General features: G+C 41.1%; 1 protein-coding gene across 4 annotated transcripts in view; it reads right to left on the bottom strand.

Annotated features, from left to right (window-relative positions):
- SCFD2 (sec1 family domain containing 2) overlaps positions 1-25,207 on the bottom strand; it is a 312,565-nt gene that overhangs the window by 186,142 nt on the left and 101,216 nt on the right. For all 4 annotated transcript variants that reach the window (XM_073342057.2, XM_073342056.2, XM_073342055.2 and 1 more), the window contains exon 5: positions 7,680-7,929. In XM_073342057.2, the coding sequence (XP_073198158.1) occupies positions 7,680-7,929 (250 nt within the window). The remainder of the gene's footprint in view (positions 1-7,679; positions 7,930-25,207) is intronic.

The raw sequence follows: 25,207 nt of genomic DNA, 5'->3' as shown, positions 1-25,207 counted from the left end.
ACCTGCATCTGCTACCCTCCAGAGCCCAGCTGCAGGCCATGCCCCCACCCAGACACTCACATGCACCCTGTAGCTTCCCAGAGCCCAGAGATGCAGAGGGAGAAACAGCCTGATGCTGGGTCCCAGGCATGTACAGAATTTCCTGCACGCCACCTCCTTCCTTCAGGGCATGCCAGGAACTGCAGCTCCCCGGAACCCTCTAGCTCTGTCTCCCTCCTCCCAGCAATGTCTTCTATTTGCAAGCTGGGCTCTGTCAGGTCCAGTGGGCCCCAGTGACAGCCAGAAACTACAGCCCATTTCTGGGGGCGGGGGGGAGGGAAGAGAAGGAAAATCTGTGCGGAACATTAATTTCTGTGCAAATTCTGCATTGTGCAGTGGCACAGAATTCCCCAAGGAGTACCAGACCAAAAGAAAACACTGGTACAGTGCAATGTATCTGTTAGGGGTTTACTACGTCAATGCAGTTATACCATTACAAATTTTGGCCTCACAATATATAATAAATGTACATTTACACCTTAAAGGGAAAACAGGAATAGACAATAGAATGACAAGAGTTATTGTTGTGAGAGAATTCCAGATTTTTGATTACTTGACCTTGCAATCTAAATAAAGGACATCAACAAAATGCTTTAACACTAGGTTCTGGTATTTAATTTCCCTAGTGCTTTGAAGGACAGGGAGAAGACAGAGAAAGGAAAAATGTGGCTCTCTTCAGCTTGCAGATCTTACAAGATCTGCAAGCGAAGGGGTGAACCAAGGAGGGTGCAATTGGGTATCTGCCAAGGTTCAGAATCACAGTTAAGGTCTGGGTTATGATTTCAGCTTCAACCAAACTAGAACCAGAAAATAAGCTTAGTAAAAGTTCGTATCTGGGGAGTACAGCACAATGCCCCTGAAATTCAAAGGCTTCTGATTAATAATAAGAACACAGGAATGGCCATATTATGTCAGACCAATGATCCATCTAGCCCAGAATCCTGTTTTCTGACAGTCCAGATGCTTCAAAGGGAATGAACAGAACAGTGGGGAGGGATAGCTCAGTGGGTTGAGCATTGGCCTGCTAAACCCAGGGTTTTGAGTTCAATCCTTGAGGGGGCCATTCTGTGTGACAGTTGTTTTGGGGAGGGATAGCTCAGTGGTTTGAGCATTGGCCTGCTAAACCCAGGGTTGAGAGTTCAATCCTTGAGGGGGCCATTTAGGGATCTGGGGCAAAAATTGGGGATTGGTCCTGCTTTGAACAGGGGGTTGGACTAGATGACCTCCTGAGGTCCCTTCCAACCCTGATATTCTATGATTCTTAAGATTCTTAAGGGCAATTATTGAGTGATCCAACCCTGGTCATCCAGTCCCAGCAGTCAGAAGTTTAGGGACACCCAGAGCATGGGGTTGCATTCCTGACCATCTTGGCTAATAGCCATTGATCCACCTATCCTCCATGAACTTATCTAATCTTTTTTTTGAATCCAGTTATACTTTTGGCCTTCACAACATCCCATGGCAACGAGTTCCACAGGTTGACTCTGTGTTGTGTCAAAAAATACTTCCTTTTGTTTGTTTTAAATCTGCTGCCTATTCATTTCATTGGGTGACTCTTTGTTCTTGTGTTATGTGAAGGGGTAAATAACACTTCCTCATTCACTTTCTCCACACCAGTCATGTTTTACAGGCCTCTGCCATATAACCCTTAGTCATTTCTTTTGTAAGATGCACAGTTCCAGTCATTTTAATCTCTTCTCATGTGGAAGTTGTTCCATACCCTTAATCATTTTTGTTGCCCTGCTCTGTACCTTTTCCAATTCTAATATATCTTTTTCTGAGATGGGGAGATCAGAACTGCATGCAATACTCAAGGTGTGGGTGTACCACGGATTTATATAGGGTATTATCATATTTTCTGTCTTATTATCTATCCTTTCCTAATCGTTCCTAACATTCTAGATTTTTTTTGACTGCAGCTGTACATTGAACAGATGCTTGCAGAAAATTATCCACAATGACTCCAAGATCTCTTTCTTGAGTGCTGACAGCTAATTTAGACCCCATCATTTTGTATATATAGTTGGGATTATGTTTTCCAATGTGTATTACTTTGCACTTATCAACACTGAATGTCATCTGCCATTTTGTTGCCCAGTCACCCAGTTTAGTGAGGTCCCTTAGTAACTCTTCACAGTCAACTTAAGACTTCATAATTTTGAGTAATTTTGTATCATCTGCAAGTTTTGCCACCTCACTGTTCACCCCCTTTTCTAGATCATTTATGAATATGTTGAATAGCACTGGTGCCAGGACAGATCCTTGGAGGCTCCACTATTTATCTTTACCTTTAGTCCAAACACTTGTTTCTGATCATTTAACCAGTTACTGACCCCTGAGAGGACCTTCCATCTTATCTCATGACTCCTCACTTTGCTTAAGAGCCTTTGGTGTGGGACCCTGTCAAAAGCCTTATGAAAGTCCACGTACACAATATCAACTGAATCACCCTTGCTGACTGCCTCAAAGAATTCAAATAGATTGGTGAGGGATTATTTCCCTTTACAAAAGCTGTGTTGACTCTTCCCCAGCATACCATGCTCATTTATGTGTCTGATAATTCTGTTCTTTACTAGTTTCAAACAATTCTTGGTACTGAAGCCAGGCTAACTGATCTGTAATTGCCAGCATCACCTCTGGAGCCTTTTTTAAACATTGGCATTATGTTAGCTGTCCTCCAGTAATCTGGTACAGATGCTGATTTACGCAATATATAACAAATCTTAGCCTTCATATAGTGTTTTTCATCTATAGCTCCCAAAGTGATTCACAAAAGATTGGTATCAATTCCTTTTACACACTGGAAGCTAAGACACAAAGAAAGTAAGTGACTCACACAAGGTCGCACAGTAAGTCTGTAGCAGTCAGGAAGAGCACACATAAGTCTTGACCTCTAGTGCCATGCTCTGTTCACTGGAACATGCTGCTTCTCTTCTAGTTCATAGTTTTGGCCCTGTTTTACTTATAAGTAAGACTAAGATTTTGTCAAGGTTATTTTTAGTAAAAGTCACAGCCAGGTCACAGACAATAAACAGGTTTCAGAGTAGCAGCCGTGTTAGTCTGTATTTGCAAAAAGAAAAGGAGTACTTGTGGCACCTTAGAGACTAACAAATTTATTTGAGCATAAGCTTTCGTGAGCTACAGCTCACTTCATTGGATGCATTCAGTGGAAAATACAGTGGGGAGATTTATATACATAGAGAACATGAAACAATGGGTGTTACCATACAGATTGTAACAAGAGTGATCAGGTAAGGTGAGCTATTACCAGCAGGAGAGTGGGGGGAAGGGAGGGGAACCTTTTGTAGTGATAATCAAGGTGGGACTTTTCCAGCAGTTGACAAGAACATCTGAGGAACGGGGGCGGGGGGAATAAACACGGGGAAATAGTTTTACTTTGTGTAATGACACATCCACTCCCAGTCTCTATTCAAGCCTAAGTTAATAGTATCCAGTTTGCAAATTAATTCCAATTCAGCAGTCTCTCGTTGGAGTCTGTTTTTGAAGTTTTTTTGTTGAACAATTGCCACTTTTAGGTCTGTAATCAAGTGACCAAAGAGACTGAAGTGTTCTCTGACTGGTTTTTGAATGTTATAATTCTTGACATCTGATTTGTGTCCATTTATTCTTTTACATAGAGACTGTCCAGTTTGACCAATGTACATGGCAGAGGGGCATTGCTGGCACATGACGGCATATATCACATTGGTAGATGTGTAGGTGAACGAGCCTCTGATAGTGTGGCTGATGTGATTAGGCCCTATGATGGTGTCCCCTGAATAGATATGTGAACACAGTAGGCAACGGGCTTTGTTGCAAGGATAGGTTCCTGGGTTAGTGGTTCTGTTGTGTGGTCGCTGGTGAATATAAACAAATAATTTATAAACAAATAAACAAACAAAAATTCATGGAAGCCTTGGCCTGGCTGTGACTTTTGCTGCTGCGGGTCCATGGTTTCCCCTGCCACCGTGGTGGCACAAACCTGTTGCCCGTAGCTGGAACCCTGAGGAGGGCCCCCAGTCACTGGAACCCTGCCAGGGCCTGGCTGGCTGCCAGCTCCAGAGTTCTGCAGTCCGTGGGGCTGAAGCAGAGAATGTCATGGAGGTCTCTGGAAGTCACGGATTCCCTGACCTCCGTGACATAAACATAGCCTTACTTTAACTTTAAAGCTAACTTTGCTGCAAACTTAGGCAGCCTATATAGACCACCTAATTACCACTATTTATTTATGACGTTATACTTCATTGTTAGTATGTTGTATATAAATAATTAATTCTACACTTCCCAACTCCTTTGTGCATTCATCCTGTGCACTGAATGAGGCGGTGTCCTGTGGAAAATCTAGTATGTGATCATGTAATTAAAGACTGTCTCATAATTCATACTCAAGGGAGCTGAATTAAGCTTGCACAGGCAACCTAAATACTGGCATTCCCTAACTTTCAAGTGCTTCACTTAGCAAACTTAATAACATTATTTTAACACAGCCGTTCGGTATGAAATTTCCTAGGGTTATTGTAACAAGCCTCTGATCATGAATCATCAGCCGGCTCTGAATCCTGAACCTTCAGCACTGCTACTACTTGAGCTTCAGGACTAACTTTGGTAGCTGGCAGCAGCAGAAGACTTATCTCAGAAGGTGGATGCACTGGGGGGGGGGAGGGGCAGGTTTAAGGGGCCGTTGGGGGAAATCTGTTCTGGTTGTACCTCCCCACCTTGGGAGTCATAGGAATTCCAGCCCCTTCTGGTACTCCCAAGGGGATAAATACCGCAATGTGCTGGGTCCATGTGTGTGTGTGCGTAAGGTACAAACAACCTTAACTTTGTCTTTTCCTGACTTGAATATTTAACTATGCAATTTTAATGTTCTCCCAACAATTTATTTTTCTGGAATTTTCAAATCAGAGATAAAAAGAGTTTTTCCCTTTGTTCTACTAATGAAAACCAATTTATTGGTTGGAGTTTAATTAAGTTTTGCAGCCACTCAAAAGCAAAACATACTTTTTAATTTAAAAGAAAATCATGAGACATTATAATTGGAATATTCCAGATCCTCAGTTGGTGTAAACCAGCACAGCTACACTGACTTCAAGGAGAGATACCAATTTACAGAGCTAAGCATCTAGACCCACTATTCTCTTTCACAAGATCCTTCTATGTCTGTAGGCCAATTTTTGTTCTTTTTAGTTAGTCCAATAAAATGTCACCAACAGTTTGTTGTTTTGTTTTTCTTTGTGATTGGGGCAGCAGAACTGACACTTTTAAATAAAATACAAACCACAGAATTGCACCAAGTCAAAAAACATGCCAGCAAGCAGACAATACATTATATAGTAAGTCACAGACAGACATACACACAGATTGACCAGCATTTCATCCATATTTCTTCAGGTAATTAAGAAACTGCAGGAGCATAATATAACTAATATGTCTACTAAGAAACAGTTCAGCCACCTCTTTAAAAATAGACTTTTACACTCACAATTTGTCTCCTAATGATGTGTTTGTAATGTTTCCTACATATCAGTAGTTCCATGGGCAACTGGCCTTCACGATCCACAATTAACTTGACTGTGAATGAAACCCTTTATCCAAAACAAAAGTCTTTATAATACATCAGCATGAACTTGTCATAACTTTTGGTAAACAGTTAAAACGCTCCAAACTAGTCAAGGTATATTATGCAGACAGAGAGCTCAGTTTTCAAATGTGCCTAAATTATGAGATCCAACTCCATACTAGTAAAAAAATATTTAGATGATTAGGAGCACATCTCAAACTCCACTGTTCAAAGATTACGTCTGCAATGTGAAAACAAAAAATTGCTTTTTCAAAATACAATTCATTTGTACTTAGACTTTCATTTACCATTTTTTATTTGTTTGTTTCCTTGAAGATCCTGACATTTGCTTCTACTTAGCAAACCTACAGACACACAACACTGGAAAAAAGTAAGGAAATCTATGTATAAAATATGGAAATACATACAAGTTAGAATTTAACCTAACTTGGTGAATACTGTGAAGACCTTACTCCAGTCCAGTGAGCTATGTAATCCAGTCTCTAATTGTACTAGCAACTTTGATGGACTGTGAGACTGTAGAGGGCAATGAACAAAGTTTCTGTGAAAATCAGAAAGCAGTTTCCCTGCTGAGTCTTCATGAAATTAAATGTTAAATAATTCAACACCTCCCCGTTTTCTTTCTTTGTTAGTCACAATTAAGGAAAATTATAAAACAGTGATTCGAAACATTGATCAACAGAAGAAAAATCTAAACATGAAGATGGAGCTCTGCACAGCAGGGTTCGGTCTGCACAATATCCAACAGTGAATACCACTGAGGTCATTTGGAAACATTATATGAGCACAAGACAATCAGCATGCACTGAAAAAAGTGTCATAGAAATGGAATGCAAGAAATATAGAACACACACATTCTCTCTCTGTCACACACACACACCTACTTAGAAACTAAAGGGCAAAATGAACAAACTACAAGCAGTACGCCACTAACAGCAATATCATCGCTAATCCAAGTCCCAGTGAAATCAACGGAAAGGCTCTAACCATCTTCACTGGGCTTTGGAGCAGTGTGTGAGTAAGTGATTCTTGTGATGTACATTAAGGTGGAACACGCACCTCCCATTCCTGCACTCACAAAAATAATCTTAAAAGCTTCTATACATGTGGAAATGTACTGGCATAATTATATTGGTATAATTATACTGCTGTAGTTATAGCAACATAAATCCCAGCGTGGCCATGCTTATTCCAGAATAAGAGTGTCATTTTATGGTTAATTTATACTGTTCCCAGAGTAACATAAGCTAAACATGGAGAACTACACTAGTATAACTATAGTAGTATAATTATGCCAGAAACTTAGACTGTTAGTACTTTGGGGCAGGGACTGGCTTTTTGTTCTGTGTGTCACCTAGCACAATGGTCTATGACTGAGGCTCCTAGGCACTAATGCAGTACAAATAATAATTATACCTGCAAACAGGCAGATGAACCCATGGTACATGGGCAACACAGCCCCCCTTCCATTCTGAAATACTATTCTTCTGCTACAGTTCTAGTGTTTACAATCTTTTTGAACAATTTTTAAGTATGTGGCAAGGACAACTGCAAGTTATTACTTGGCTATTCTACAGAAGGCACTAATAAGTTATAGTGTTGGCCAAAAAGGACTCACTATGCTTATTATTTCAGTTAAAAATTCAATATTAGTTTAAGACACAATTATTTTTTTATGACAGACTGGACAGTTTCTAGCATTCACAACCCTGTGGTTTGCTGAACATGTTTCCACGATTAATTTTGACTTTCCAAGGTCAACTTTACACTGATCAATGTAAGAAAATTGGGGAAAGGATTACTTTATGAAAACATACAAACTTAACTACTCTTTAACAAAAAGAACAAATTACAGAACTTTCACCAGACTCGGCACTATTCAGGATAACCCGTCAGCATTTGGCTTTTGTGCACATCAGTGATGGAATAATCTACAGGAAATCCTCATGCTTACTCACATAACCCTAACCACCCCAGACAAGTCATGCTATTTCAATGCTTTTTTTAGGTACAAATTTCATACCTACTGTTTTTTCATTGCACTGAAATATAAACTCACCTGTTATTTTTTGCAGTAAGGAAGATAGTTCTGGTTCATCACAAAAAGTCCGGACTAGTGCCTTTTTCACCTCTCCTTCAGCTTGATCCAGCTCTTTTCCAGCTTTGATTTCCCCAACCACAGAGTAAATATACACCAGCAAGACAAGGAAGTCCTCAGAGGTATAGTCATTAGCTGTCCTCTCATTATGAGACTTGATCATAGGCAATAACTGGTTCAAAACACTGGGTATTTCTGACTCACCAATATTCTGAAAACAGAGAAGAGAAGATCTTGTTTAATATAAACAGGTAATTTTTGTCACCATCAGACAGACACTGCTACCTATGTGTGGGAACAGCTCTATTGAGTTCTTCTGCAAGGCTGCCCATCTGTTCTCAGATTCTTCCTGAAGACCTCTTCTTCCACACTACCACCAAAAAACAAACCAAGTAATTTATTTAAAACAAATCCAAGCACTGTCTCCTCCATTATGCCATGGACTAACCTTTATGGAGCAAGTGCATAATCTCATTAATGTTGCCCCTCTCCTTCTGTTATTCCCTTCACTGCATCAAATTTGTAAGCTCCTTGTGGCAAGGATTGTGTCCTCTCACCTGGACTGTGAGAAGCCTAGCACGCTCTTGGGAGTACTTGCAGAGCAATACACTCCTCAGCATAAGTAATGGTGATGGACTCGGGCCCTAGAAGTTTTTCCGTCTACGCACTGTTACCCTATCTGAATATTTTCCAATTGAGAGTTTCTTTCAGAAACAATTACTATGTATTATACACACACAAAACCTTAAAGAAGCATTTATTAAGGTTGCAAAGTCAAGTACTCGAAAGTTAGGAAATGTCAGAATTGAAGTTGCCTGTGCTGCTTTAATCTGACTTCCTGTTGCGTAAGTGTTATGACAGTCCTCCTCCCTGTCCCCCGGAGCATGTTCAGTCGCCCTGTGAGGATAACTCATATGCTGTCTGGTCAGCACTATGAACCGGGAGAGGTTGGGGCATGCTCAGTAAGGACAAACTCTTTGGAGATTTCAGCTTCTAATACTGAAGAAGTACCTGTGTGCAAACTACAATTTTTCAAAGACTTATAACTTGGACATGTGTGAAGCTGGATCTGCCTGACTCTGTTCAGGCACAGCAGTGTACCTGGAAAGAATCTCGCCCATGGTGTTTTTTAATTAGCAGCTTAGCTTTAATTTTGTATAATTCACTGTGGTTTTAGAAAGCAGTATGTTTTTGGTGACACACATTATTTCACATGGATGTATACACTGTTGTTATTATTTCAGATCACTATTGATCCTAAAACTGAAGACAACACAACTGAAGAAAAACAGTTGTAAAGAGCTGCACGGAGGAAGCCATCTGCAGTGAACAACAACAAATTTTTATTGGTCCCATAAACACCGATAAAAAAAATCAGGAACAAATTCTCAAACAGGATATGTTCTTTTTTGCATACACCCTGTTTAAGTGTACATGTCCTCTAAAACGGATGTGTTGCTTGGGAACATACAAAATAGAGCATGCTCACCTCCTAGTTGAGAGCACACAGAGGAACCGAAAATAAGTTTGTGTGCAATGTTGCACATAAACTTGACTGAAATTTTGGCTCAGACTTTTAAAGGTATTTAGGCATTGCGGTGCTCAGCATTGCAACAGCTAACTAATTTAGGAGCCTATGTCTCATGTTCAAATGTGATTTAGGTCCCGAGAGGCCTAAATCCCATTGACTGTCAATGACTAAATGCGTTTAAAAACCTGAGCCTTTCCACCTATATTTACATAACATTTACTAAAGAAAGGGTATAAATTAAATTTAAAACAACAACACGTCTTCAAAGAAAAAGGAAAGAAAATAATAACTTAAGCAGCTACAATCAACTGTTAAGTTAAAAACATGCATTTGGATTTTTGGGTTATGGTCTATTTTGAAATGTTTTTCTCATCTCTTGGGAAATAGTGTTACAGTGGATTTCAAATTTAAATGCCAAACTTAAGCGGCTATTTTGTGAAAACAGGCCAGTTGGACTGTTACCTCCATGAAATAAGGGCCAAGCCACCTCTTTTCCAAGCAGAATACCACAGGGAGATGGGAAATTTGTCTCAAACAAAACCCTTAGCAGTTTGTCATTATCTAACCACCTCTAATGATTAAGGAGCTCTCTGTGCCTCATTACAATCAATCAATTACGCTGATTGAACAGCTCCTAAAACACAAGTTTTAAAAATGCAACTGCCCATGACCCAGATTTCCTGCTGGCAATGTTGGCCTCAGGTTAGCCCTGTTTGTCTATCATCAAGGGAGCCAATAAAAACAGGTCAATCCTAAGCTTTCCAAAGCCTCCATAAAGAACATTCACAATGTTCAAGTCGGCACCAACGTAGAATCAGACTCTACCACCCCCTCCTCAATTGCACTGTTTGGACATTTTAAGCCTATGATTGAACATTCTTCAGACTCCAGAGAGAGTGAGTTAGTGATAGATTTTTTTTCCCTTTCCCGTCACCCCTTCCTTTCTCTTTCTTTCTTTTTTTAAACTTGAGCTGAGCAACAATATACTGTCCCTAAAGGCAAATGAACTGATGTCAGTTTGCTCACTTCTGCTAAGGGTCTGTTTTTGGAAGATTGGAGAATACAGAAGAAAGTAAAAATATAATTTTCAGTTTGTAAAGAGTGAACACGATATTGTGCTTCAAAAATTACATTTAAAACTGACTTCAAGAATCTATAGTATTGAAGAGGGAGTATAAGAAATAATAAAAATAATAATATTTTGCCCTTCTGTAGAACCTTTCAACCAAGGACAATTATTGTAAATATTAATTAAGCCTATGTAAATCTTGTTCAGTAGGTATCATTACACACTTTTTATAGTTTGGGAAGCTGAAGTTCAGAGGGATTCAGTGACTTACTCAAGGTCACAGAATTAAGAAGAGAACTCAGGAGCCTGAATTCCAAGTCCATGGGCTCACCAACAGACCACACTACAGCATTAAAATTATTTGGGAGGGGTGAACACAGAGACGAGAGTTTCATCTATTTTCTGTAAAAAATAGATGCATATTATTTAGATAAACTGCTTTATTATGCAAGTGATTTTTGATTTAAGATATAAAGAATATTTTATTCTTTTAGTGTGGCATCCAGCAAGCTTGCAGTGGCTTGAGGACACCGGGGTGGTAGGTGCTGCTGAAAAAGGCCACTTCCAGATAGAAAGACAGGAATAACTAAGAGCGAAGGCAGAGATGGCACTGTATTCTGCTATGGAGAGGATTGGGGTTGTGACTGATTGGCTTGCTGCTCTTGGAGCCAGTAAAGAGAGAATGCTCCTGGTGAAGGGCAAAGGTTCTAGCACGATCCTCAGGCTTAGCCTGACTCCTCTGTCTTTACTCTTATTGTCTTCTCCCCCTGGAGGCTGCTCCTTAAGTTGTCAGCCTTGCTTTCCCTCCTAAAGCTGGCTGCTTACTGGCCATTTCATCCCTTTAAATGCTAGCATTCGGTAGCCATATCCTCAAAACTTCTGAGATTCTGGTTTCCCCATTCTCATCATTTCCTCTATGGTGAAACTTTGCTGGGGGCTGCCCATTCCAGCATAGTTTAGGGCCTTGCCTGTCAAAAGATGCTGGTCCCTGTCTCTCTCCTGTTATCTCTTCCCAACGTCACCCCAACCCCTGATAATCCTACACACAATCTCAAATTAAACTGGCACCTGGCATTTAAAATGCAAACAATCACATCGATTGGAGGTTTAACTAAAGAAGGGGAAATGTTGATTGGAGCACAAAGAAAATGTTGACACACTGTAAAAATGAGGTTTTAGTACTAAGCCAATAACTCCTGAGATCTATTCCCAGCTCTGCCACTAAATCACAGTACTATACGAAATTGAGCACGTCAATAAACTAATTTGGGCAGAATTTTCAGAAGGGGCCAGCAGCTCCCAACGAGCACTTCTGAAAATCCAGCCACTTCTTTAATTACCTAAATATGAGCTGAGAAGATTTGAAAATCTGGTCCCATATGCTTCAGATTCCACATAGAATCATAGAATATCAGGGTTGGAAGGGACCTCAGGAGGTCATCTAGTCCAACCCCCTGCTCAAAAGCAGGACCCATACCCAATTAAATCATCCCAGCCAGGGCTTTGTCAAGCCTGACCTTAAAAACTTCTAAGGAAGGAGATTCCACCACCTCCCTAGGTAACGCATTCCAGTGTTTCATCACCCTCTTAGTGAAAAAGTTTTTCCTAATATCCAACCTGAACCTCCCCCACTGCAACTTGAGACTATTACTCCTTGTCCTGTCCTCTTCCACCACTGAGAATAGTCTAGAACCATCCTCTCTGGAACTACCTCTCAGGTAGTTGAAAGCAGCTATCAAATCCCCCCTCATTCTTCTCTTCTGCAGACTAAACAATCCCAATTCCCTCAGCCTCTCCTCATAAGTCATGTGTTCCAGACCCCTAATCATTTTTGTTGCCCTTCGCTGGACTCTCTCCAATTTATCCACATCCTTCTTGTAGTGTGGGGCCCAAAACTGGACACAGTACTCTAGATGAGGCCTCACCAATGTCGAATAGAGGGGGACAATCACGTCCCTCGATCTGCTCGCTATGCCCCTATTGGCCTTCTTGGCTACAAGGGCACACTGCTGACTCATATCCAGCTTCTCGTCCACTGTCACCCCTAGGTCCTTTTCCGCAGAACTGCTGTCTAGCCATTCAGTCCCTAGTCTGTAGCTGTGCATTGGGTTCTTCCATCCTAAGTGCAGGACCCTGCACTTATCCTTATTGAACCTCATCAGATTTCTTTTGGCCCAATCCTCCAATTTGTCTAGGTCTCTCTGTATCCTATCCCTCCCCTCCAGCGTATCTACCACTCCTCCCAGTTTAGTATCATCTGCAAATTTGCTGAGAGTGCAATCCACACCATCCTCCAGATCATTTATGAAGATATTGAACAAAACCGGCCCCAGGACCGACCCCTGGGGCACTCCACTTGACACCGGCTGCCAACTAGACATGGAGCCATTGATCACTACCCGTTGAGCCCGACAATTTAGCCAATTTTCTACCCACTTTATAGTGCATTCATCCAGCCCATACTTCCTTAACTTGCTGACAAGAATACTGTGGGAGACCGTGTCAAAAGCTTTGCTAAAGTCAAGAAACAACACATCCACTGCTTTCCCTTCATCCACAGAACCAGTAATCTCATCATAGAAGGTGATTAGATTAGTGAGGCATGACCTTCCCTTGGTGAATCCATGCTGACTGTTCCTGATCACTTTCCTCTCATGTAAGTGCTTCAGGATTGATTCTTTGAGGACCTGCTCCATGATTTTTCCGGGGACTGAAGTGAGGCTTACTGGCCTGTAGTTCCCAGGATCCTCCTTCTTCCCTTTTTTAAAGATTGGCACTACATTAGCCTTTTTCCAGTCATCCGGGACTTCCCCCGTTCGCCACGAGTTTTCAAAGATAATGGCCAATGGCTCTGCAATCACAGCCGCCAGTTCCTTTAGCACTCTCGGATGCAACTCATCCGGCCCCATGGACTTGTGCACGTCCAGTTTTTCTAAACAGTCCCTAACCACCTCTTTCTCCACAGAGGGCTGGCCATCTATTCCCCATGTTGTGATGCCCAGCACAGCAGTCTGGGATCTGACCTTGTTCATGAAGACAGAGGCAAAAAAAGCATTGAGTACATTAGCTTTTTCCACATCCTCCGTCACTAGGTTGCCTCCCTCATTCATTAAGGGGCCCACACTTTCCTTGGGAAGAAGGAAGAAGAACTTTCTTCTTGTTGCCAACATACCTGAAGAAACCCTTCTTGTTACTCTTGCAACATGCAGCTTGGCTGGGGAGCCCCAGCCCACAGAGAAGAAAGGGGAGATGAAGCAACTGAATTACAGCTCCCATGAGGCACTGCAGCAGCATAGTCAAATCCAAATAGTTTGTTTCTGGCTGAAATATTTCAGTTTTCAAGTGTTTTGTTTCTCTTTAAAAAATAATGTGGAAAGCAAAAACTTTTAGCAAAAAAAAGTATTTGGTCAAAGACCCAATTTTCTGCCAAAAAACTGTTTTGGTGGGAAATTTTCAGCCAGCCCTACTAGGCACAACACTCAGAGTCTAATATAAGCAACAAAAGAGTTTTTAAAAATTCAGCTTTACTAATAAACTCTGTTCTTAACCTGCCCTGCCACGTCTGAGTTTGCCACCTGACATAACTGGTGATAAATGAGTGGAATTCTATTGACTTCTATTGACTTCTATGGAGCTACACCAATTTACCTAATTTCCAGAGGCCATACCAAACCCTTTTTGAACAGTATAATTAATACTGCCCTTTACTTCCTTTCTCTCCCACCTTGCTCTCCCTGACTCTCCTGAACTCCCCAATTGTTTAAGTGGCAATTTCCTGCTTTCATTAAACTGACATCATCTTCAATCATTTCTTGTTTCTCTTTAGTTATATGCCTGTCAGATTCAGTTGTTAATTGTTATACCATACCTGCAAGGCTTAAACATGTGTTCTAATAAAAAATTAAATACCCTTAGTTGTCCAACACAAAGGCTCATAATAAACTTACAAATAACTAATCTGCTAGTGGACGCAGTACAAAAATCAATCCACGTCAGGGAGTTATGCTGTCTGGCAATGTATCATTGTATCACAATGTCCAGTTTCTCTTGGTCTCTCTTTGGAAAACAATATAAGTTTACAGCTGTGTTAAGATATTTTAATGAGTTCATGGGGGCCCAATAGCAACAGGATGCTAAAAAAAAGGAGATATAAAATAAGTCTGGATTTTATTAGGCAAATCTCTGCTAGCATAAGAACAATTTTACATAAAACCCTGAGGGTATGCCTACACTGCAATAAAACACGCATGGCTGGCCCGTGTCAGCTGACTTGGGCTCGTGGGGATCGGGCTGTGAAGCTATAAAATTCCAGTGGAGACATCTCAGAGCAGGCTGGGGCCTGGGCTCTGGGATCCCATGAGGGGAGAGGGTCCCAGAGCCCAGGCTCCAGCCCGAACTTGGATGTCTACATTGCAACACTATAGCCCCACAAGCCCAAGTCAGCTGACAGAGGCCAGCCATGGATGTTTTATTGAAGCATAGACATACCCTGAATGTCCAACAGAAGAGAATCACCGACCAAGAAACAGTTAATGTGGGCTTCAGTCCAACCCTGCTAGGTCAAAAGCCTTTAGCCATGATGGCTCTCCATAGGGCATGCTTAGAATAAACATGAATCAGCAAAGTGAGCAAATCTGTCAGAAATATTGGAGGAAGCAACGTGTGAACTACCAGCTGCAAGGGGGCTACAGATTTACGTGATGAGAATATGAGACCAACAGTGAACTGCAGCCAAGGAACATTAGGCTAAGAGTAATGGGTGCTTAGATACTACAGTACAGGCTCATTATTAGACAGAGCTGGTAAAAGAGAAAGAAGAGTTACATAAATATTTCTGTTTTGTATTTGGAAAAAAACAGGATGATGTACTTGTACCACATGAGGACAATTAATTACTTTCCAGTACATTAGTAACTGAGGAGGAGGGTAGACAACATCTATTAGGGATAATCATTTTTTAAATCATCACCCCCAGGTAACTTGTACCCAAGAGTCCTAAAACATTTGACTGAGGAGCATCTCTGGCCTACAAAGTTAATTTTTAATATATCTTGGAATACCGGGGAAACTCCAGATGACTGAAGAATGCTAATGTTGTGCCATTATCAAAAAGGTAAAGCGGGGTGACCTGGATCACTATAGACCAGTAAGTCTGACATCAGTCCCGGGCAAAATAATGGAAAAAGCTGATACAGTATTCAACTGATAAAGAATTTAAGGATAGGAGTATAGTTAATGGCAGTCAGCATGGTTTTATGGAAATAGGTCTTGTTCAACAAACCTGATTTCATTCTTTGATGAGATTACACTTTCAGTTGATAAAAAGTAATTACGTAGATGAAACATTCTTAGGGCGTATAAGGTGCATAAGGTGTTTGACTTAGTACTTCACGACATTCTGATTAAAAATTTAGCACTATACAATATCAGTAGAGCACATATTAAATGCATTAAGAACTGGCTAACTGACCAATTGTAAAAAGTAGGTGTCAACGGGGAATTATAATTGAATGGGAGTGTTTCTAGTCGGGTTCTACAGAGATCAGTCCAACACTAGGCCCAATGCTATTCAACATTTTCACAGATGATCCTGAATTAAATATAAAACATAAGAATGGCCATACTGGGTCAGAACAATGGTCCATCTAGCCCAGTATTCTGTCTTCCTAGAGTAGCCAATGCCAGATGCTTCAAAGGGAATGAACAGAACAGGGCAATCATCAGGTGTTCCATTCTCTGTTGTCCAGCCCCAGCATCTAGCAGTCAGAGGCTTAGGGAAACCCAGCACATGGGATTGTGTCCTTAACCATACTGGCTAATAGCCACTGATGGTCCTATCCGCCATGAACTTATCTAATTCTATCTTGAATCCAGTTATAGTTTTGTCCTTCACAACATCCTCTGGCAACAAGTTCCACAGATTGACTGCATTGTGTCAAGAAGTACTTCCTTTTGTTTGCTTTAAACCTGCTGCCTATCAATTTAATCAGGTGACCTGGGGGTGGGGGGGAGGGGTTCTTGCATTATGTGAAGGGGTAAATAGGTAAATAACACTTTCATATATACTTTCTCCACACCATTCATGATTTTTTTGACCTCTATCACATCCCCCCTTGGTTGTTTCTTTTGTAAAATGAACAGTCCCAGTCTTTTTAATCTCTTCTCATATGGAAGTTGTTCCATGCCCCTCTATCATTTTTGTTGCCCTTCTCTATACCTTTTCCAATTTTAATATATATTTTCTAAGATGGGGAGACCAGAACTGCATGCAGTTATTCAAGGTGTGGGTGTACCACGGATTTAGATAGTGGCATTATCATATTTTCTGTCTTATTATCTATCCCTTTCCTAATAGTTCCTAACATTTAGACTGCCACTGCACAGTGAGCAGATGGTTTCAGAAAACTATCCACAATGACTCCAAGATCTCTTTCTTCAGTGGTAAAAGAAAATTTAGACCCCATCGTTTGGTATGTATCATTGGCATTATGTTTTCCAATGTGCATTACTTTGCACTTATCAACACTGAATGTCATTTGCCATTTTGTTGTCCAGCCACTAGGTTTACTGAGAGATCCTGTAGTAACTCATTGCAGTCAGCTTTAGGCTTAACTATCTTGAGTAATTTTGTATCATCTGCAAACTTTGCCAGCTCACTGTTTACCCTTTTTTAAAGATTATTTATGACTACGTTGAACAACACAAGTGCCAGTACAGATCCCTGGGGCAACACTATTTACCTCTGTCCATTCTGATAACTTACCATTTATTCCTATCCGTTGTTTCTTATCTTTTAATCAGTAACTGATCTATGAGAGGACCTACCCTCTTACTCTATGACTGCTTAGTTTGCTTAAGAGCCTTTGGTGAGAGACCATGTCAAAGGCTTTCTGAAAGTCAAAGTGCAATATATCCATTGGACCCCCCTTGTCCATGCTTGTTGACGCCCTCAAAGAATTCTCATACATTGTTGAGGCATGATTTCCCTTTACAAAAGCGTGTTGTCTCTTCCTCAACAAACTGTATTCATCTATGTGTCTGATAATTGTGTTCTTTACTACAGTTTCAACCAATTGACATTCAACCAATTATCACTGCTGATAAAATTTGTGGATGACAAAAAGATTGGCAGAGTTTCATGAAGATGATAATCATGAAGATAGGATTGCATGGTAAACAGCCATTTTAAACAAAATGTGTTTTAATACAGCCAAATGCAAAGTTATCTATTAAGGAACAAGGAATGCAGGCTGCGTTTAAAGAATGAGGGACTATATTTTGGAAAGAGTTCATGGTTCTAAGGAATGGTAATGGGGAAAACAGCACAATAAATACAAAGGATTTCAAGAAGGCAGACTTTTGTGAACTCAGGGAGTTGGTAGCTAAGATCCCATGGGAAGCCAGTCTAAGGGGAAAAACAATTCAAGTGAGTTGGCAGTTTTTCAGAGAGACATTATTAAGGGCACAAGAGCAAACTATCCCACTGAGTAAGAAAAATAGGAAGTATGGCAAGAGACCACTCCGGCTTAACCAGGAGATCTTCAATGATTTGAAACTCAAAAAAGAGTCCTACAAAAAGTGGAAATTACAAAGGATGAATATAAACAAATAAGATAAGTATGTAGGACAAAATTAGAAAGGCTAAGGCACAAAATGAGATTAAACTAATTACAGACATAAAGGATAACAAGAAAACATTCCACAAATACATTAGAAGCAAGAGAAAGATGAAGAACAGGGTAGGCCTGTTACTCAATGAGGGGGAAAAGCAATAACAGAAAATGTAGAAATGGAAGAAATGCTAAATGACTTTTTTTGTTTCAGTTTTCACCAAAAACGTTAGTAGTGATTGGACATCTAACATAGTGACGGTCAGTGAAGGTAGGATCAGAGGCTCAATTAGGGAAATAAATTAAAAATTACTTAGACAAGTGAGATGTCTTCAAGTCACCAGGGCCTGATGAAATACATCCTAGAATACTCAAGGAGCTGACTGAGCAGATATCTGCGTCATTAGTGATTATCCTCAAAAAGTCATGGAAGACGGGAGAGATCCAGAGGACCGGAAAAGGGCAAATATAGTGCCAATCTATAAAAAGGGAAATAAGGATGACCCAGGGAATTACAGACCAGTCAGCTTAGCTTCAGTACTCGGAAAGGTAATGAAGCAAATAATTAAGCAATCAATTTGTGAACACCTAGAAGATAAGAAGATAAGTAACAGTCAGCATGCATTTGTCAAGAACAAATCATGTCAAACCAACCTAATACCTTTCTTGACAAGGTAACAAGCCTTGCGGATGGCGGGAAGCAAAAGATGTGGTATATCTTGATTTTAGTAAGGCTTTTGATACTGTCTTGTATGACCTTTTCATAAACAAACTAGGGAAATATAACCTAGATGGAGCTACTATACAGTGGTTGTGTAATTGGTTAGAAACCCATTCCCAGAGAGTAGTTATCAGTAGTTCACAGTCAAGCTGGAAGGGCATATCAAGTGGTGTCCCGCAGCGATCAGTTTTGGGTCCAGTTCTGTTCAATATCTTCATCAATGATTTAGAAGTAATGGGCTTAAATTGAGTGAGTGAGGTTTAGGTTGGACAACAGAAAAACTTCCTAACTGTCAGGGTAGTTAAGGAAGATCAGGAATGGTCTAGATAATACTTAGTCCTTACTTGAGTGTAGGGGACTGGACTAGATGACCCCTCAAGGTCTCTTCCAGTCCTATGATTCTATGATGATTCTATGATATACAGATCAGACTAGATGATCTTATGATCCTGACTGGCCTTAAACTCTACAAATCTATGAAACTACAATAGTAAAGACCTTAGAAATATTTGTTAAATATATAAACAAGAAAAAAATATAGCCCTGCAAGTTCACAAGCAGAATTTTAAGAAAACTTTTGTGAGTTTGCATCACTGACCCTGAATTTTTGCATACATGTATTTTAATTTAGGGTAGATCTTGAATCCACTACTGCTTCCCCAGTTTATTAAGGTGGATTGTGTTTTTTGTTTTTGTTTTTAATTTTCCCTTAATATATAGATGGGACTATGTTTTGGGCAACTTGCCATTTGGAGTTAGTTGAAGAAATCTTCCCCAAGCAAACTCATGTAGTGATGTAGGCTTCTCTCTTGTGAACTCAGCATATGTTTTCCCATTTCTATCATATGGGAAGATACTTTAAGAGGCTTATACAATTCAGCATTCAGCACTGTCAGGTTACCGTTGGTTAAGGACAGAAACAAGAAAAGAGAGCATAACCTCACTAATACATGCAATACAACACTAAGCAGGAGAAGCACCTGGTGAATAAAACTGTAAACCCTTTACAGTGCTTAATAGCGGGGGCGGGAGGGGGAGAACAAAACAAAAATTGTGGACTGCATAAGGGAAATCACTTAGGAACTGCACAAAGGACCAGGGAGGCCACTTTTGAAATATTGGAAATGACTCTTAGGGTTGTCATGCATTAATAAATTATAAGGGAGACTATTCATAAATACAAATGGCCCCACCTTTTGGCCCTACATTGTATTTCTTCCTCCTGCCACCCTGTGTTGTCTCCCCCCGTCCTTCCTTTCTCAGCCATCTCCACTGCATTGTCTCTCACCAATACTCCCTATCTACAATCTCTCTCCTCTGCACCTGTCCAACCTCTAGCTTTTGAGGGATTTCTCAAACTCTCAGGAATACCTCCAGACTTTTGGCAGTCATTACTGTCCGAGCCACAGGCACCACAAATAGGAAAATGATGCTGATTAGAATAGAGAGGAATGGAAAGATGTATCTTCTCCAGGCAGGCTGCAGACAAAATAGGTCTTGAGTCCCTTGGTTCTTTGGAAAAAGAAAAGGAGTACTTGTGGCACCTTAGAGACTAACAAATTGGTTAGTCTCTAAGGTGCCACAAGTACTCTTTTTCTTTTTGCGGATACAGACTAACGCGGCTGCTACTCTGAAACTTGGTTCTTTGGGTTTATTAAAGCAGGTTACCTATTTGTGCATGCTGCTGAGAGGAGAAGGGTTTGGTGGGGGTTAGATCTGGGGAGAGAAGGGGAGTTTGTTAGTGAAGGATCATTTTTTTGGGCTGTCAGAAGATAAGCTGCTGTTTAATAGCTAATTGTCCTGTACAGGAAAGTATGCTTGGACCATAATGAAGCTCAGGATGCTGTTTTGATCACAATCATACCAAAACAACAGGGTGTCTTGGTTAATTTGCTGTTATTATTTTGGTCCCAATTTCTCAAACTAAAAAAAAAAAGCATTATTCTTCCTTTTCCTTTGCAATACTCAACTGCTGTGTTTTGCTTGCCTGCTGTGTTTTACTCACCTATGTTTTGCTTATCAAACTTTTTAACAAATATACCCAAGACTAATATTTCAACCACTGAACGTTTAATGTTGCTAGATATTATATATTTCCACAAACACCAGTGACTAGCCAATTCCCATCAGAGAAATGTGTAAAGGATCATTTTATCTAAGGCAGGGCCTAATACACACTTCAAAATAAACATCAGCAGTTTCCCAGACATGACGGAACACGTTGCGCATTATACCATAAATGCCCATTTTTGACTCACTCACACCCCTCTCCAGTTCTACCACCTGAAACTTGGCAGGCATACAGGCAGATCAGGATCAGAACAGATTTGGGAAATATGGAGGAATCTCAAATTATACCAGTTAGGGTACAACCCAAAACAGTCCTCCCTTAAATTACTCCTCAAAGATACAACTGTGCAGGATCTGACAGCAGAATTTGGCCCTTCAAGTAGGTTGCTGTCTATAGACAATAGTATTAGCACTAATACTCATTGCAACTTCAAGCTGTAAATTTTGTAAATGGCACACAGATATCCTGAGGAATATGTAGAAAGGTTTGTCTTATCATTCTTACCATTCCCCTTACCAATACCCCAAGGAATTCGGGGGGAGGGATAGCTCAGTGGTTTGAGCACTGCCCTGCTAAACCCAGGGTTGAGCGTTCAATCCTTGAGGGGGCCATTTAGGGATCTGGGGCAAAAATCAGGGACTGGTCCTGCTTTGAGCAGGGGGTTGGACAAGATGACCTCCTGAGGTCCCTTCCAACCCTGATATTCTATGATTCTATGAATTCAGTACAAAACCAACAAGAAAAATGCACCACCAGAAACTGTAAGAATGAACCATTACATTTGGGAACTGAAATTCACAGAACTCAGGAAATTCACGGATCTATTTCCTGTACCAACCCAATCTCTGCATCTTTCAAAGTAAGCATTTTTATGATAGGGGCTTTCATTAGATGATCACAGAACACTATGCAGTGGGATAGATGTGTCCACATTTTACAAGTATTGACTAATATTAACCAACTTTGAAATATTTTAAATACTTGCAGAAACTGTTACATGTCTACACAGTGTATCTTCTAAAATACAAAGAAAGTCTACACTGTATTTGTGCGTGCAGGAAAGTATTCTAGTTCTCCCACAGTCCCTGCTCAAACCACTGAAAGGAAAAAGAATGGCAATACAAAGGCATGTTGAAGCCTCCCCTTGCAAGAGGGGGAGGGGTCCCAGGGCCCGGGCTCCCACCCAAATGTCTATTCCGCAATTAAACAGCCGTGTAGCCCAAGCCTCATGAGCCTGAGTCAACTGACATGGGCCAGCCATGGGTGTTTAATTGCAGTGTGTTTGCAGCATGGGTGTTTAATTGTATCTAAAATTACCAATCTGCAGTGTAGTGCCAAGCCAGTTAATTAACAAAGTAAATGTTATCACAGAGAAATATTGACATCCATAGCCTCTGTATAAGATCCACCATGCTTTAAACAGGACTTTGGCTTTCAGTGTGATTATGTATGTATCAGTAGTCAGTAATTTAAGAGCACCTAGTTCATATTTTGTCAACAGGATCCTTCATCTGTGGGACATGTTTTATTGGTGGATGCCCAGTCCAGTATGATTTTCATCAGGGAGCATATTTTCCTTCCCCTTTCCCCAGGCTAGGAAAGATAACACCACCTATAGTATGTGTCCATATCAGATTTCATCCTGTACTTTGTATTAAGTTAAAGATCCAAATTCCCCACCACTAAAATAAGATCAGTTTAGTAATCTTTTTGGGAGTGTGAGGGAATCTAGAGTGGTATGTCAAATGTGCTAGTATTATTCTTTTTTCACATTAAAGTAGGAAAATGACAAGAACAATAGGATACTGAGTTATGAATATAAACAAATGTAGGTATTTAAAGAATAATTATCGTTTTGCAAGGTGGCACTTATGTTAGAGGCAGGGGTTAAATCTCCTGAGACCATCCATTTTTTTCACTTCTCACCCCATTATGGTGACACTCTCTCTAGACAAGGAGAGCTAATTATTCTCTCTTTTCCTTAGCACAGATTAATTTGTTCAAATACACATTTTGTTTAATTGTTTAACAAAGTAGAAATCCTCACCTCCATATATTTTATATGTGGCTACAGGACAAGAATGACAATAAAAATTAAAGTTAGCCTACGTTTGGTTAAGAAAATAATTTCTTATTTAATCAGCAAGTAAATGAAGGCCATTGTTCTCCAGCCACACTCCTTCCCTGTTCGTGTCTCCAATAAGCAGCAAAAGGGATACTTTCTATAATGAGATAACTGGCTCTGTGGATATGAGGAAAGCAGTGGACATGATATATCTTGACTTTAGCAAAGCTTTTGATATGGCTCTATCAGTAACTTGCCAGCAAGTTAAAAACGTATGGATTGGATGAATGAACTATAAGGTGGATAGAAAACTAGCTAGATTGTCGGGCTCAGCGGGTTGTGATCAATGGCTCGATGTCTAGTTGACAGCCGGTATCAAGCGGAGTGCCCCAAAGGTCAGTCCTGGGGCCGGTTTTCTTCAACATCTTTATTAATGATCTGGATGATGGGATTGACTGCACCCTCAGCAAGTTCGCCAATGACACTAAGATGGGGTGGAGAGGTAGATGTGCTGGAAGGTAGGGATGGGGTCCAAAGTGACCTAGGCAAATTGGAGGATTGGGCCAAAAGAAATCTGATGAGGTTCAACAAGGCCAAGTGCAGAGTTCTGCACTTAGGATGGAAGAATCCCATGTACCGCTACAGGCTGGGGACTGACTGGCTAAGCAGCAGTTCTGCAGAAAAGGACCCGGGTATTACAGTGGATGAGAAGCTGAATCTGAGTCACCAGTGTGCCCTTGTTGCCAAGAAGGCTAACAGCATATTGGGCTGCGTTAGCAGGAGTATTGCCAGCAGATTGAGGGAAGCAATTGTTCCCCTCTATTCAGCATTGGTGAGGTCACATCTGGAGTATTGCGTTCAGTTTTGGGACCCCACTACAGAAGGGATGTGGACAAATTGGAGAGAGTCCAGCGGAGGGCAACAAAAATGATTAGGGGGCTGGGGCACATGACTTATGAGGAGAGGCTGAGGGAACTGGGCTTATTTAGTCTGCAGAAGAGAAGAGTGAGGAGGGATTTGATAGCAGCCTTCAACTATCTGAAGGGGGGTTCCAAAGAGGATGGAGCTCGGCTGTTCTCAGTGGTGGCAGATGACAGAACAAGGAGCGATGGTCTCAAATTGCAGTGGGGGAGGTCTAGGTTGGATATTAGGAAACACTATTTCACTTGGAGGGTGGTGAAGCACTGGAATGGGTTACCTAGGGAGGTGGTGGAATTTCCATCCTTAGAGGTTTTTAAGGCCTGGCTTGACTAAGCCCTGGCTGGGATGATTTAGTTGGGGATTGGTCCTGCTTTGAGCAGGGGGTTGGACTAGATGACCTCCTGAGGTCCCTTCCAACCCTAATCTTCTATGATTCTATGACACAGATACAATTATGCTGGTTCTATGCCTCCTAGGAATTTCCTCACACTCAGCTGACTACTTAAGCCAGCATTATGGTCCTTTATGGTGTCAGATTTGTGAAAACTGTCCCTAAGCCACATGGTTCTGAATTACAATATTTATGTATTCAGACTTTTAAGAATAACCAAACATTTATGAACACACATGTACAGTGTGCTCCATAAAAAAAGTCAACTTTTACCCTTCGTTTCCACATGCTGGACTCTGAGATGCCAGAGTATTTCTTCCATATTTTTGGTGGGAAAGTGCGGAAGGACGGTGCAGTGGTTTAGGGTGCTTGCCTGGGAAACAGGAGACCTAGGTGTGATTCCCTGCTGTGCTGCAAACTTATTGACCATGGGCAACTCACTTAAACTCTCTGTGCCTCATTTCCCCATCTGTGAAAGAGGAACATTACTACTTTCTCAGCTCGTAGGAGTGATGTGAGGACAAATGCACTAAGGATTGTGAGGCACCCAGATACTATGGCAATGAGGGCCAGATGAATATGACCTGTAGCTAGTGCAGTAATTTCTACCTCAGACACCATAGAATGGTAAATGTACATAAGTGCACAGCTACACTAGAGAGTTTACAATGGTGGAGCTGCACCGCAGTAAACTCTCTAAGGCCATGTCTACACTACCCGTCAGATCAGGGGTAGTGATCGATCTATCGGGGATCGATTTATCGTGTCTAGTGTAGATGCGATAAATTGATCCCTGATTGCTCTGCCGTCGACTCTGGAACTCCACCATGGTGAGAGGCGGAAGGGGGGGGGGGCAAAAGGGGAGCGGCCGCTGTCAATCCCGAGCCACGAGGACGTGAAGTAAGTGATTCTAAGTCTATCTAAGATACGTCGACTTCAGCTACGCTATTCTCGTAGCTGAAGTTGTGTATCTTAGCTCGAACCCCCCCGAGTGTAGACCAGGCCTTAGATAGCTGCTCTAAGCCGATGGGAGAGAGCTCTCCCATTGGCTTAACTACTCCAGCCCCTGCAAGTGGCCATAGCTACGCTGGCGGAAGAAGCTCTCCCACT

This window comes from Lepidochelys kempii, chromosome 4, assembly GCF_965140285.1.
Source record: "Lepidochelys kempii isolate rLepKem1 chromosome 4, rLepKem1.hap1, whole genome shotgun sequence".
Taxonomy (NCBI): domain Eukaryota; kingdom Metazoa; phylum Chordata; order Testudines; family Cheloniidae; genus Lepidochelys; species Lepidochelys kempii.
The sequence above is the reverse complement of the archived record's forward strand: the minus strand, read 5'-3'. Positions and strand labels throughout refer to the sequence as shown.